Source organism: Mchenga conophoros, linkage group LG14 (assembly GCF_057382185.1).
Source record: "Mchenga conophoros isolate Kocher_MC1m ecotype Shallow Benthic linkage group LG14, M_conophoros_male_GT1.1, whole genome shotgun sequence".
Classification (NCBI taxonomy): Eukaryota; Metazoa; Chordata; class Actinopteri; order Cichliformes; family Cichlidae; genus Mchenga; species Mchenga conophoros.
In genome coordinates this window covers 34,343,433-34,356,080 of record NC_140539.1, presented here as the reverse complement: position 1 = coordinate 34,356,080, position 12,648 = coordinate 34,343,433, and the positions used below count along the sequence as shown (strand labels likewise).

Below are 12,648 nucleotides of genomic sequence, written 5' to 3'. Positions count from 1 at the left end.
TAAATGTATTCTTTTGTTAAACACACATTTATTTCTTGCCTTTGATTATTACTCAAATATTTATATTATATTTTGTAAAAAAAAAAAAAATTAAGGAGACTAGTTTTCTAAATCTGCATCTCTCCTACAGGAACAGGACTTTACAGTAAGCTACAACAGAATATAACAAGTGACCACTAGAGGGCAGGAACATTGCCTTAAAAAAAGATCCACAAGTATTAAAAAGGGAGGAAGAAGACACAAATTTTCCATTAAAATAAAAACAAAACAACACCCCCCACAACCACCACCAAAACTGTGATTAGCTGTTATCCTTTGGATGCTGGGGTCCATTACTTTGCAGAATACATGTGCTGCCTTTTATGTTTGAGGATCTCAGTGGAGGTGAGGGTCAGGTCTTGATTGCACACATCACAGTGATAAACTCTGGTAAGGCTTGATGAAGAGCTTGCTTTTCCACCCTCTGGCTCTGAAATAAAATACAAAATAAAAACACACACAGTTGGCAAACGCACGCACACTTCGTATCAAATTCTTTAGCTCTTCTAAAATAAAGTATGTGGCCTAACGCTTAATGTGTTAAACCAATCAGAGTACAAAAGAAATTCCTGACCTTCCTCAGGCTGCTGCTGTTCTCCAGCCGGCCTGCAGGAAGCTTCATGATGCATTCTTTCCAGTGGAGTTAGAGGCATGTACAGGTCACAGTTGGGACAGCTCCAGAAAGTACGTAAGCACTCACTGTAGAGGTCTTTTGAATCCTGCGAATCATAATTTAGAAATACTAAAATAATGCGTAGATTTAATAAGACAAGCTGCGCGGTTTCATTCCAAAATGATCTGTTTTCATGCATGAACAAAATACTCGAGACATTAAACCTAGAACTGACCATCTATTGTTTTAATTTTTAATTGTATTTTTTCATTATAACTTGGTTGAGGAAATGGCACCTTATAATCCATATACAGCCAAACTGCAGGTCTTTAACTATTTTTTGTCTGATGTCTCTGTTGATGCAGTTAGGTTAAAATCCTGGTTCTGACGTACACTCTGCATCTATATGAATAACATTGAGAGGGACAGTCTAGTATATAACAGTAATTTTGAGGGTCATTGTCTAAAAAGTTATGGATTCCACGTACAAGGTAAAAGTATTTCAAAAAAATGCATTTTGTCACTTGTATTACTTTGGAAGAGATTAAATTTCTGGCATAGCTTTTGATTTTGGAGGTTGATAAGTGAAACAATATATAAAGAACTCTCAAATAACTTTTTAAAAACCCCAGACAAACTTACAGTCATGAAAAAGAAATTTCCAATGTCTTTCATTTCTGTGGTTTCAAATATCAGGACATATAAAAAAAAAAAAAATAATCACCTGGTCCTAACTATATTCTTTCTCATGAGAGGTTTAAGCATAGCCCCTTAAGGTCCTGCCAGCATTTCAAGTGGGCTGAGGTCTGAACTTTGGCAGGGCTATTCCAGCACCTTGATTCTTTTCTTATTCAGCCAGTCTGCTGTAGATGATCAGTTAGCCAAGCTTTAGCTGTCAGATAGATGGCGTCACATCTGACTCCAGTATACTTTGTTATACACAGGAAGACTCCAGACCAGCAAACATCCAAACCTACTTTAACACAGGTGGTCACACTTGCAGATGTTCAATTAATCAAGTGCATTTGATTAACAACTGGCTGCTACTTTCCATCTTAATTCACATGAAAGCAATTTGGGTAATTATTACTTTTATTATATTTATATATATATGTTTCATTTTCTTAATTTTGGGATGTTTTTAGGATGTTTTAGAGACCAGATGATTTTTTAAATTATGTTCTGATATGTAAAACTCTAGAATTGTCCTTCTTTCAACTTCCATTGCTATATAGGGAATGTAATATGTAAATACAGCCCTAAGAGCTGAAACAATAATTTCTTTGAAACTTTAACTCAATGCATTTCTGAATTGCTGCTGTTTTTAGACAAACTCACAGCCAGACAGTTGTAGGTGAAAAAGTTGGTGACACGTAGGCCTCCTTTAATGGGGTCTGGCTTGGCCTCGGCTCCTGGAAACAGCGGGTTTAAATCTCCAGCTTTAGTGTTCGACGACACAGACTCAGACTGAGGACCAATGTACAGGTTCTGGGTCTGGAAAGCTGAGAGTCGCCGAAGGCTATAAGTGACCTGTCAGGGAAAGTAAAAAATACACAAAAAAACATTTTGACTATTAACGTATTGGTCTTATGTACATTGTTTACATTTTATCAGCTGTTTAGTGATGTGTTAAATTGTTTCTGGAACAAATGGGCGATTCTTCTAACTTTATCGTTCTGCTTCTCTGTGTTCTAGGATCATCAAGTGATGGCCATTATACAGTAACAACCAAGCTGGCACATCAGTACCTCAGTGTAGAGCAGAAAGCGGACCAGGCTTTCACTCAGCTTTTGCACAACTCTGCGGGACACCCCCTGCCCGACTGCTGCTCCCCCTGTTGAGTTCTGTCCCAGCTGGGCCTGCAGCAGGCGCTCCCACTCAGCCCTGAGAGTAAGCGCTGTGGACAGCACCTTCAGAGCCTCCTCTGGCTCCTTCAGCTCCAACTCCAGCCAGCCGTCCACCACTAGTCGCGCACAGTCAGCGTTAGTGTCCACTGAGTTTGCTACCAGCAGCAGCGCCTGGTGAACAAATTAGAAATGATTAATACATCATATATGAACTGGCAAAAACTGGAAGTAATGGAAGAGACGATGAAATAAAACCATAACCTGACACAGAATCCCCCAAAAAGTTTTCTTTCCCACAGCCATTATTCATCCGTATATTCTGATGTTCCTCTCTTTATTAAACCTGCACACTGACAACATTGTGCCACAGTTCTTGCTACTTAATATGTTACTAAGTGAAAAAAATAAACTAAACTGGAAGAAAGGAATACACCGTCCAGTTTAATTTACTGTCCCATGTGTGGTGCGTACCCAAATAGCACATCGTAATACAAAGAGAATTCCATGTAATCCAGGTTAGTTTAATTTAAAGCATGCAACTTGGTGCAACACTGGAGCGAGTGCATTAATGGATTTCAAGAAAATATTACTATGTTAAGTATTTGTCCTACTCTGAATCGGTAATAGCATCGAACTGGATTCGTTTTGTTTACATTCACAATATCAGGTGTCTTTAAGATAATACAGAGCATTATTATCCAACATGTTTTTTTGTTTAAATGTAGTGGTTTGTGGAGGAAATAGGGATATCCCACATCAGGTACTAACTTGTAGCGCTGGAACCCGCACACAGTTTGACAAATAGGGTTTGTTGGTCTCCAACAGAGTGACGAAGGCTAACAGCTGGTGTTTGGTGCTGTCTCTCCTATCAGGCCCTGCAGGCAGGAAACACAGATGACATGTGAGATATTCAATAGAAGATCAAAGGTAAACTCAGTGATCAGAGGGCGGAAAAAGAGAGATTTTGTTTAACTGGAAACAAATGAAAGCACTGCTGACCCTTTATTGCCTTGAGCAGGTTACGGTTTCTCTTTGTCATATAAAGTTGGACTTTATATGACAGGAAATGTGGTTTCATATAATAAATCAGATTAGTGAAGATGTTGTTTTTGCTAGTTTTAAAGTAACCTTGAAAAAGAAATGCTCCTCCTTGGTATCTGATTGAGAATTTAGGCTGTGAAATGTAAAATTGTTTAGGAAAATCTGTGAAATGCTGTGTTTAAATATCTTAAAATATAATTCTGACCAGATTAACCCACCAATGTAAAAGCATTATCTAATTACAAGCCAAATTTGTACAAATATCAAAAATACTTTTATTTACAATCCAATCTAATTTGTCAAAGAAAAATTCAAAATATCAGAATCAACCAAGCATCTAAGCGTGAACTGATGGTCAAAGAGAATCAAACAAATACAAATACAGTGACTCTTTTTATGAGGGACAGATTAAGATTTTTACAAATTAGACATCACATAGAGGTGGTAACTCTTTGGATAAGACGTAGTCTGTTGTTCCGAGGATCTTTATAAAAGCTTATAAATCAATGCCAAGGTTTAGATGTTTTCCTAAATGATACAGTGGATTAACAGAATGAAAGAAGAAGGCATAATACGCATAAAGGAAAATTAGAAAAAGAGGGAATTTCATACTGTAGCTGAAAACATGGGGAAAATTAAATACATAACAATGAAAAAGTATATTAACTCTGTCTTGGAGAGAGTTTCGATGAAAGAACGTGATGAGATTCTTCACCTGCACAAAGCAGTTTTTGAAATTTCTCGAGGAAATTGTTGCTGGAGGGGTTTTATTCCCCCATTTTTTTGGTGTTGTACACTACTACAGTAATACTGGTGTAAGGTGTAAGACGAGCATGGAATAAATATCCAATGTAAAAGTGCCCCTTTCTGTTAAGGTTTGAGACTAGATATATTAGAAGAATGAAATAAAAATAAATATTTGTTCAGTATTTTCTGATAGCCAGTAAGAAAGCTCTTATAAGAAAAAGGTTAGCATCAGTCTCAACAGAGAAAGGAAGGTGAAAGTTTGTACACTGTTGGGAACTTTGGACAAGAGGTATCATCAGATCAACTGTGTAACGGCTTTTATTTTACATCTTCTGTACAAAAAATAAAATAAAAAATAAGAATGTGAAGGTAGGTTGTACCCATTTCTCCAGTGTCACCCTCAGGCACCTGTAACACTTCTGGGTCACTGGCAAACACACTGGTTGGGTGAATCACCACTCCTTGCTTATTCCTTGTGTGAAACACCTACACAACATAAGATCACAAAATGGAAGTTTCATTTTTCTCCTTACTTAATTTTTTTCAGTCACCATAGAAATAATCAGATTACTGTATATTCATACGTTATAAAAGGAAATTCAGTGTAGAAGGAAGCCTGACCTGGTCAGAGTCTTTGCGGGTGGAGTTGTGTTCATCGGGCAGTGCCAGCTGAGGGTACAGGCCTCTGCAAAGCAGCAGCTTGAGCAAAGCCTGCTGGTGTGAGGACAAGTCCTGACTGACAGCCTCCTGCAGCTCTGACACATTATGCCGTAACTTGAACTTCACCTCCTATTGCAAACCAAACAGCACCATGGGAAAAAAAAATATTAATAATAACAAAACTGACTTCAGCTTTTCACCAGAGCCTGCTATACTTGCTGCTTTATTTGAAAGTTGAACTTACCTGTTTGAAAAACAGGAATAGATCATATTTTTAATAAAAACTAGGCAAAACAAAACTTGGGATGGGATGTGATAAAATTAAGAACAAGTTTATAGTGATATTTTTTTCTGTTACATCTTCTAAGATACCTGTATGTCCAAGTTCTGTCCAGACCCCTCCTTGTTCCTCTTAGACCTTCCTGTTTCCTCTGTGTCTGATCCTGAAGAGTCTCCTTCCTGACCCTCCTCCAGCCTCAGGACTTTACGTTTGCTTCCCTCCTGCTGTTCATGATCTCTCTTCAGCTGATGCAGCTTTCTCCTCTCAGTTAGCCTCTCCCTGCGTTGCACACGGTCACCACCAGAGGGAGTGCTATCTTCTGATTCCAGCAGGCTGTGGCTCCTCAGCAAGTCCTAATAATGAGAGGGATTTCAATACTCGTTGTCAATCGCTAAAAAGCCTGAAAATGTTTTATGAATGTATGAAATGCTTTGTGAGGAGCCTGCCTTGAACTGTCTGCGTAGGTTCACCATCTCATACAGCCGCTGCTCCTCCAAGCCTCTCCTTCTGCACCATTTTCTTGATCCACCACCTCTCTCCCCTTTTACCTGTTTTCGAAATCAGTTTTGCGTCCAGTGAAGACCATTTTATGACCTAACTGCTCCAGTGTTGATTCTCATAATATTAAACATCCAACACAACATGATGCTTGTTTTACTGACCTCCACCCAGGCATTGAAAGTGTTGAGGAGGGTAAAGGGGTCTCCTTGGTTGCTATGCAGGGGCTGCCGGGCAGTGGCACAATCTGGATTGTGCTGTGAACTACGGAGGAAAGGTGACTGAACGCTGAGGGCTGCTGCCACCGTCAGCACGGGCTCCACCAAGTTAAACAAACAGCCCAGCACCAGCATCTTCCCTAAACAGACACAAACATGCTTAACCTGAATCCAGCTGATGGATGATCACAAGACCACCACTGTGTCACTGTCAATCCATGTGAAACTTTGTATAATTACTTTTTAATGAAAGAAAAGCCTTAAATTATGTATATTACGTATTTTAACGTTTTAAAAACGTTCTTGTTATTTCTTCCACTTTATTTCACTCTCTTGCAAGCATCCTAATAGTGACTTAGGAAAAAACAAAAACAAACAAACAAACTCCAACATGGTTCTGCTGTATGAAATCTTACCTATGACCACATCAACGGGAAGCTGTGCCAGCAAACTACCAATAGACGTCAGTTCACCACGACTGTCTAGCGCCCCCTGTTCCTTTAGATAAAAAACAGCATTCTGGATACTTGCAGCCGGGGGTGGATCAATAAAAACAAAGGAGAGTGGATCTCCAAGAGACATGCTCTTCATCTGCAAGAACAGAAATGAATAGATGAAGTTAAAACTTATGCAGAAGAGTTTAAAAAAAAATCTATTACTATTCTACTAACCTGCTATTCACAGAATCTTATTACCTGAAGAATGAGGGAGTCCAGAGCAACTCTGTGGATTTCAGGCACAGGATAAGGTGCGAAAGCATTGTAGTCAGACTCTGAGTAGAGCCGGTAGCAAACGCCCGGACCCGTACGACCAGCTCGACCTTTTCTCTGCTCAGAGCTGGCTCGGCTGATCCAGAACTCTTGTAGGCGTTGCATCTTGGCTTTAGGGTCAAAACTCATTTCTTTCACCTTTCCTATAAAGCAAGTTAAAAAAAACAACAACAATTTTTATAGTTGCCGTTCTACTTTTAAGTAGTGCATTATTTTGCTGTCGTTAACACTATAGCATTCTCTATTTTAAAAGCTAAACAAGAAAATGTAGCTTTGCACATTCAACTTCTCTGAAGCCTTTTACAGTGGGGCAAAAAAGTATTTAGTCAGCCACAGACTGTGCAAGTTCCCCCACTTAAAATGATGACAGAGGTCAGTAATTTGCACCAGAGGTACACTTCAACTGTGAGAGACAGAATGTGAAAAAAAAATCCATGAATCCACATGGTAGGATTTGTAAAGAATTTATTCGTAAATCAGGGTGGAAAATAAGTATTTGGTCAATAACAAAAATACAACTCAATACTTTGTAACATAACCTTTGTTGGCAATAACAGAGGTCAAACGTTTACTATAGGTCTTTACCAGGTTTGCACACACAGTAGCTGGTATTTTGGCCCATTCCTCCATGCAGATCTTCTCGAGAGCAGTGATGTTTTGGGGCTGTCGCCGAGCAACACGGACTTTCAACTCCCGCCACAGATTTTCTATGGGGTTGAGGTCTGGAGACTGGCTAGGCCACTCCAGGACTTTCAAATGCTTCTTACGGAGCCACTCCTTTGTTGCCCGGGCGGTGTGTTTTGGATCATTGTCATGTTGGAAGACCCAGCCTCGTTTCATCTTCAAAGTTCTCACTGATGGAAGGAGGTTTTGGCTCAAAATCTCACGATACATGGCCCCATTCATTCTGTCCTTAACACGGATCAGTCGTCCTGTCCCCTTGGCAGAAAAACAGCCCCATAGCATGATGTTTCCACCCCCATGCTTCACAGTAGGTATGGTGTTCTTGGGATGCAACTCAGTATTCTTCTTCCTCCAAACACGACGAGTTGAGTTTATACCAAAAAGTTCTACTTTGGTTTCATCTGACCACATGACATTCTCCCAATCCTCTGCTGTATCATCCATGTGCTCTCTGGCAAACTTCAGACGGGCCTGGACATGCACTGGCTTCAGCAGCGGAACACGTCTGGCACTGCAGGATTTGATTCCCTGCCGTTGTAGTGTGTTACTGATGGTGACCTTTGTTACTTTGGTCCCAGCTCTCTGCAGGTCATTCACCAGGTCCCCCCGTGTGGTTCTGGGATCTTTGCTCACCGTTCTCATGATCATTTTGACCCCACGGGATGAGATCTTGCGTGGAGCCCCAGATCGAGGGAGATTATCAGTGGTCTTGTATGTCTTCTATTTTCTGATGATTGCTCCCACAGTTGATTTTTTCACACCAAGCTGCTTGCCTATTGTAGATTCACTCTTCCCAGTCTGGTGCAGGTCTACAATACTTTTCCTGGTGTCCTTCGAAAGCTCTTTGGTCTTGGCCATGGCAGAGTTTGGAGTCTGACTGTTTGAGGCTGTGGACAGGTGTCTTTTATACAGATGATGAGTTCAAACAGGTGCCATTCATACAGGTAACGAGTGGGGGACAGAAAAGCTTCTTACAGAAGACGTTACAGGTCTGTGGGAGCCAGAGATTTTCCTTGTTTGAGGTGACTAAATACTTATTTTCCACCCTGATTTACGAATAAATTCTTTACAAATCCTACCATGTGGATTCATGGATTTTTTTTTCACATTCTGTCTCTCACAGTTGAAGTGTACCTCTGGTGCAAATTACTGACCTCTGTCATCATTTTAAGTGGGGGAACTTGCACAATCGGTGGCTGACTAAATACTTTTTTGCCCCACTGTACGTCCTCATTTAATTACGTTTTGTCATTTAAAACAAAGCTTTGCTGCAAAATTTAAATTTCAAGGATGGACCATCAAACTCTAGGGGGTGAGAATAAATGTACCACTCGTTCCATACCTGAATCAACAACAAAGCGCACTCCATCTATTGTGACTGATGTCTCTGCAATATTGGTAGAGATGATGCACTTTCTCACCCCAGGAGGAGCAATATCAAACACCTGAAGAGTAACACAGTAACAGAGGCACAATTAGAATTAGAAAATCGTAACTCTAAATAACAGCTTAAAAGCTGACTGTACCTTATCCTGCTGAGCAATTGAGAGGGTGCTGTGCAGTGTTAAGATTATCCAGCGACGTGTGTGTGTGGCATAAATCTGACAGGCCTCCTGGATGGTGGAGATCTCTGCCACACCGCTAAGAAAGAGCAGCAGGTCACCACGCTCCTCTGGGGGGTAACGCTGATCGATGCCCTGCAGGATGCGCAGATACGGTCTAGGATCCAGTTTCTCAGACTTTGAGGACTGCTCCTCAGGAGGAATGGGCTGGTAAATAACCTAAGTACCATGCCAGAGGGGAAAAACAGGACATTAAACAAAAACAACTCTCAGACATGTCTGCTACTTTGATACAAAATTTTACCATTTAAATTTGTAAATAGAAACCAACATCTAGACTACCAAAATTTGCATTGTGCACTTAAAACAAATACAGCAAGTACAATCATTTTTTAAAAAGTGGCTTTCTTAAAACTTCAATCATTTGACTCGTTGTTTGCATTTTATCCTAAATTAAAAAAATATATATAAAGAATGAAAATGTTTTGGGCCAGTATCTTTCCAGTGCATGTTTTTTGCCTACTAGATGCAAGAGGCAAAGTTTTAAAAATCACATCATCTTGAGTAAAATGCATATTTACACCTGTGTTTAGGGTTTGCCTCTGGTTACCTGAATAGGAAACAGCCTGCCTGGGACCTGCAGTACAGGAGCACCGCTGAAATAGTTAGAGAACAGTTTGATGTTGATGGTGGCTGACATGAGGATGAGACGTAGGTCTGGGCGGTCAGCCAGCAGAGAACGCAGGACCCCGAGAAGAAAGTCACAATGGAGGTGTCTCTCATGGACCTCGTCAACAATCACAACCTGGTACCGAGCCAGCGTACTGTCCTGCTGGATCTGTCGAAGCAGCAGCCCCTCTGTAAGGAACAGCAGCTTGGTTGCTGCGGTTCGACTTGTCTCAAAGCGGATCTGGTACCCCACCTGAAAAAGACCAATAACATTTGTGAGCTCCAAGAAACTGAAAAATATCATATATTTAATGCAGTTATAATGAAGTCAGTGTTTTAAGCAAATTTCTATAATATATTTCACTAAATTAAATATGGATTTTATTCTACTTGCTGTAGTTATCCTCATCTAGACGGAAAATAATACAGTTGGGTGAATAAGTATTTGATCCTCATCTGAATTAGTCAGTTTGCTCACTTATAAAGAAGCAAACAGCCTCTAACTTTTATGGTAGTTTCATTTTAATAGAGCAAGACAGAATATCAACCAATAATCAATAATCAGGAACAAAAAACAGTCCATAAAAATTTTAAATTCATTTGCATGTTACCGAGTGAAATAACGATTTGATTCCCTACGAAGCCGGCAGAATTCTGGCTTCCACAGATTGGCTGTGTATCCACGTAACAAACAATTTACAATCAATAAATCAATTACAGATACTTCTGCTTTCTGAGTTATGTATATAAAGCATACCTGTCCACAGAATCAGTTTCTTTCATTTCAACCTCTATCAAAGGATGTCAGGGAATCAGTTTTGAGATGCCAAGCAGCAGCCAAGAAACTTAAAGAATTTAGAGATTTATGTAAAGACAAGAGGGCCAAAATCCCCCCTGAGATGTGTGCAAACCTGGTGACCAACTACAATGTCTTACCATCATGCGTGCCCACAAGGGTCAGGGTACTAAGTCATGTTTTACTTGGGGATCAAACACTTATTTCACTCAGTGGCATGCAAATCAATTTATAACTTTTATCTAAAATGGTGGAGGGTTTTTTTTAGTCTGTTTTTAAGATTTTTGGTTAATATTATGTGTATCTCCATTAAAATAAAACTAGCGGTAGTATAAAAATGAGAGACCATTCATTTCTTTGGACGTAGGCAAACTTACAAACTCAGCAAGGGATCAAATAACTATTTACTCCACCATATGTTAAAATTGTATTTATTCTGCTCAAATATTGATTATATTCTTTTTCTATTTCCTTTTTTCCCTCCTTTTAGTTAACCGATGAGCAAAATTCCAGCTGATATTTTTTCGGTCAACAGATGGACCCGAATTATAAAGTAAGTTTTTAGAGTTTCCTAAAGTTTCCATAAAGTCATTTTACTTTGTACTTTTAACTGTTTTGGATGAAAGGTTGGGATTGAATTCAACAAATGTAACAATCTGTCCTGACAAACCTTTGATCCATACTGATTGAGGCTCTCAAAGCTGACTCTCTTTGCGAGGGATATACAGGCAATGCGCCGAGGCTGGGTGCAGGCGATGTTATTGAAGCCAGCAGAGAGAAGGTACTGAGGGACTTGGGTTGATTTTCCACAGCCCGTGTCCCCTGCCACTACAACCACTGGGTGAAGTCGCACCAGCTCCACTATCCGATCCCGGTACTGGAAGATGGGCAGGTTCTTCTGCTCCCGGCGAAGTTTGGCAATTTTTCCAAAACTCTGTTTCTGGCTAAAATCCAGGAAATGCAGGAGCGCTAGGCGGCAGTCGGAGACCTGTTGAGCCCCTGGTCCGGAGGACCTCTGTCTGCTTCTATGCTCTGATTTTCCCATGCGCTCCTCGATGTCCCTGGTGCACACAGATACGTTAATCCGGTAGCGAGCATCGTACTCTTTGGGAAGGCCAAGATCCACCTTGCCCCTGTCCCTCCCTTTGTCTTTGTCCTCCTTTCTGATTTCCGCGCCTGACATGTCTCTCTTCGTTTTAAACCTCTGGAAGCGCTCAAAGAAAGCCCAGAACTCTTTATGTTCAGAGCTGCCAACCTGGATGTAGTCATGCTCCCGGAAAAAGATTTCGTCCAGCTGGGCTCGGCATTGCGAGCTGCCCCAGTCCCAACTCCTCTTCTCTGAAGCCATAGCGTTACTAGCAAAAAACAGCGTTACTTACCTCCACCAGAATTAAGCAGGAGGCGGGTTAACCCCCCATATAATACACAACTTCCACATGTATTCGCCTTTCCAGGCTCGTAGCAGCCTTATGTTACATCTATACTAGATAAACTAGAGAGCGCATTTCAAACCCTAAAGGTTTACATTTGCCTGAATGACACGAATCTTTAATACTGCTTTAAAATGCTAAATACAGACAACTGTATATTAAAAAATAAAAGCCGGTGGGAAAACTGGAAAGTCTAAATAGGGGACAATAATACGGGTGGACAACTTCCGTTCCATCCTTTAAAATCTTCCGGTGAAAGCCAGCGTTTAAAAAAAGAAATGGTGATTTGAAGAGATGTCACGCCCTAAACCTGCTCCTCACATGATTAATTTGAATTTGCCTTTGTCCATGGTAGAATGATCGTAAAGTATATCTTTAATTACTAAAAAAAAAAAAAAAAAGAAAAAAAAAAGGGGGGACAAGAATTGGATGGACAATTATTTGAGATTTCCGCAAATCCACAAAGGGTCAAATATATACTTACACCCCCACTATTAGTTGTAAACATGTTCCTTTGCAAGTTGCACCTCAACCAGATCATTTTGGTACCCATCAACAAACTTCTAGTATCATTCTGGCACCCTTATGCTACAAAATTTGGTGTTCTTATGTTTGAAAGCTTCACCTTTACTCCACCTCTTGTCAATGCGGCTTAATAATTCAGTCTTTGAATTAGGAGCTTCTTTCTTGGTTGGAACCCTCTCAGTCCATGGCAAAGTAAAACTCGCTCCACTGTGAACAGTGACACTGATGTTCTTTAAATTTCCAGTTCATGCCAGGCTTTAGTCTTGGTG

At 40.3% G+C, this 12,648-nt stretch overlaps 1 protein-coding gene across 1 annotated transcript; it reads right to left on the bottom strand.

The window, feature by feature from the left end:
• Positions 1-8: 8 nt before the first annotated feature.
• Positions 9-12,441, bottom strand: dhx34 (DEAH (Asp-Glu-Ala-His) box polypeptide 34). The gene is made up of 16 exons (XM_085244087.1): positions 11,095-12,441; positions 9,570-9,881; positions 8,924-9,178; positions 8,740-8,842; positions 6,639-6,856; positions 6,360-6,534; positions 5,890-6,083; positions 5,674-5,775; positions 5,320-5,580; positions 4,909-5,076; positions 4,668-4,773; positions 3,268-3,374; positions 2,401-2,670; positions 1,991-2,182; positions 614-758; positions 9-469 (listed from the first exon to the last, which is right to left on the bottom strand). The coding sequence occupies exons 1-16, from the start codon at positions 11,770-11,772 to the stop codon at positions 333-335; spliced, it is 3,423 nt and encodes a 1,140-aa protein (XP_085100213.1). The 5' UTR covers positions 11,773-12,441; the 3' UTR covers positions 9-332.
• Positions 12,442-12,648: the final 207 nt, after the last annotated feature.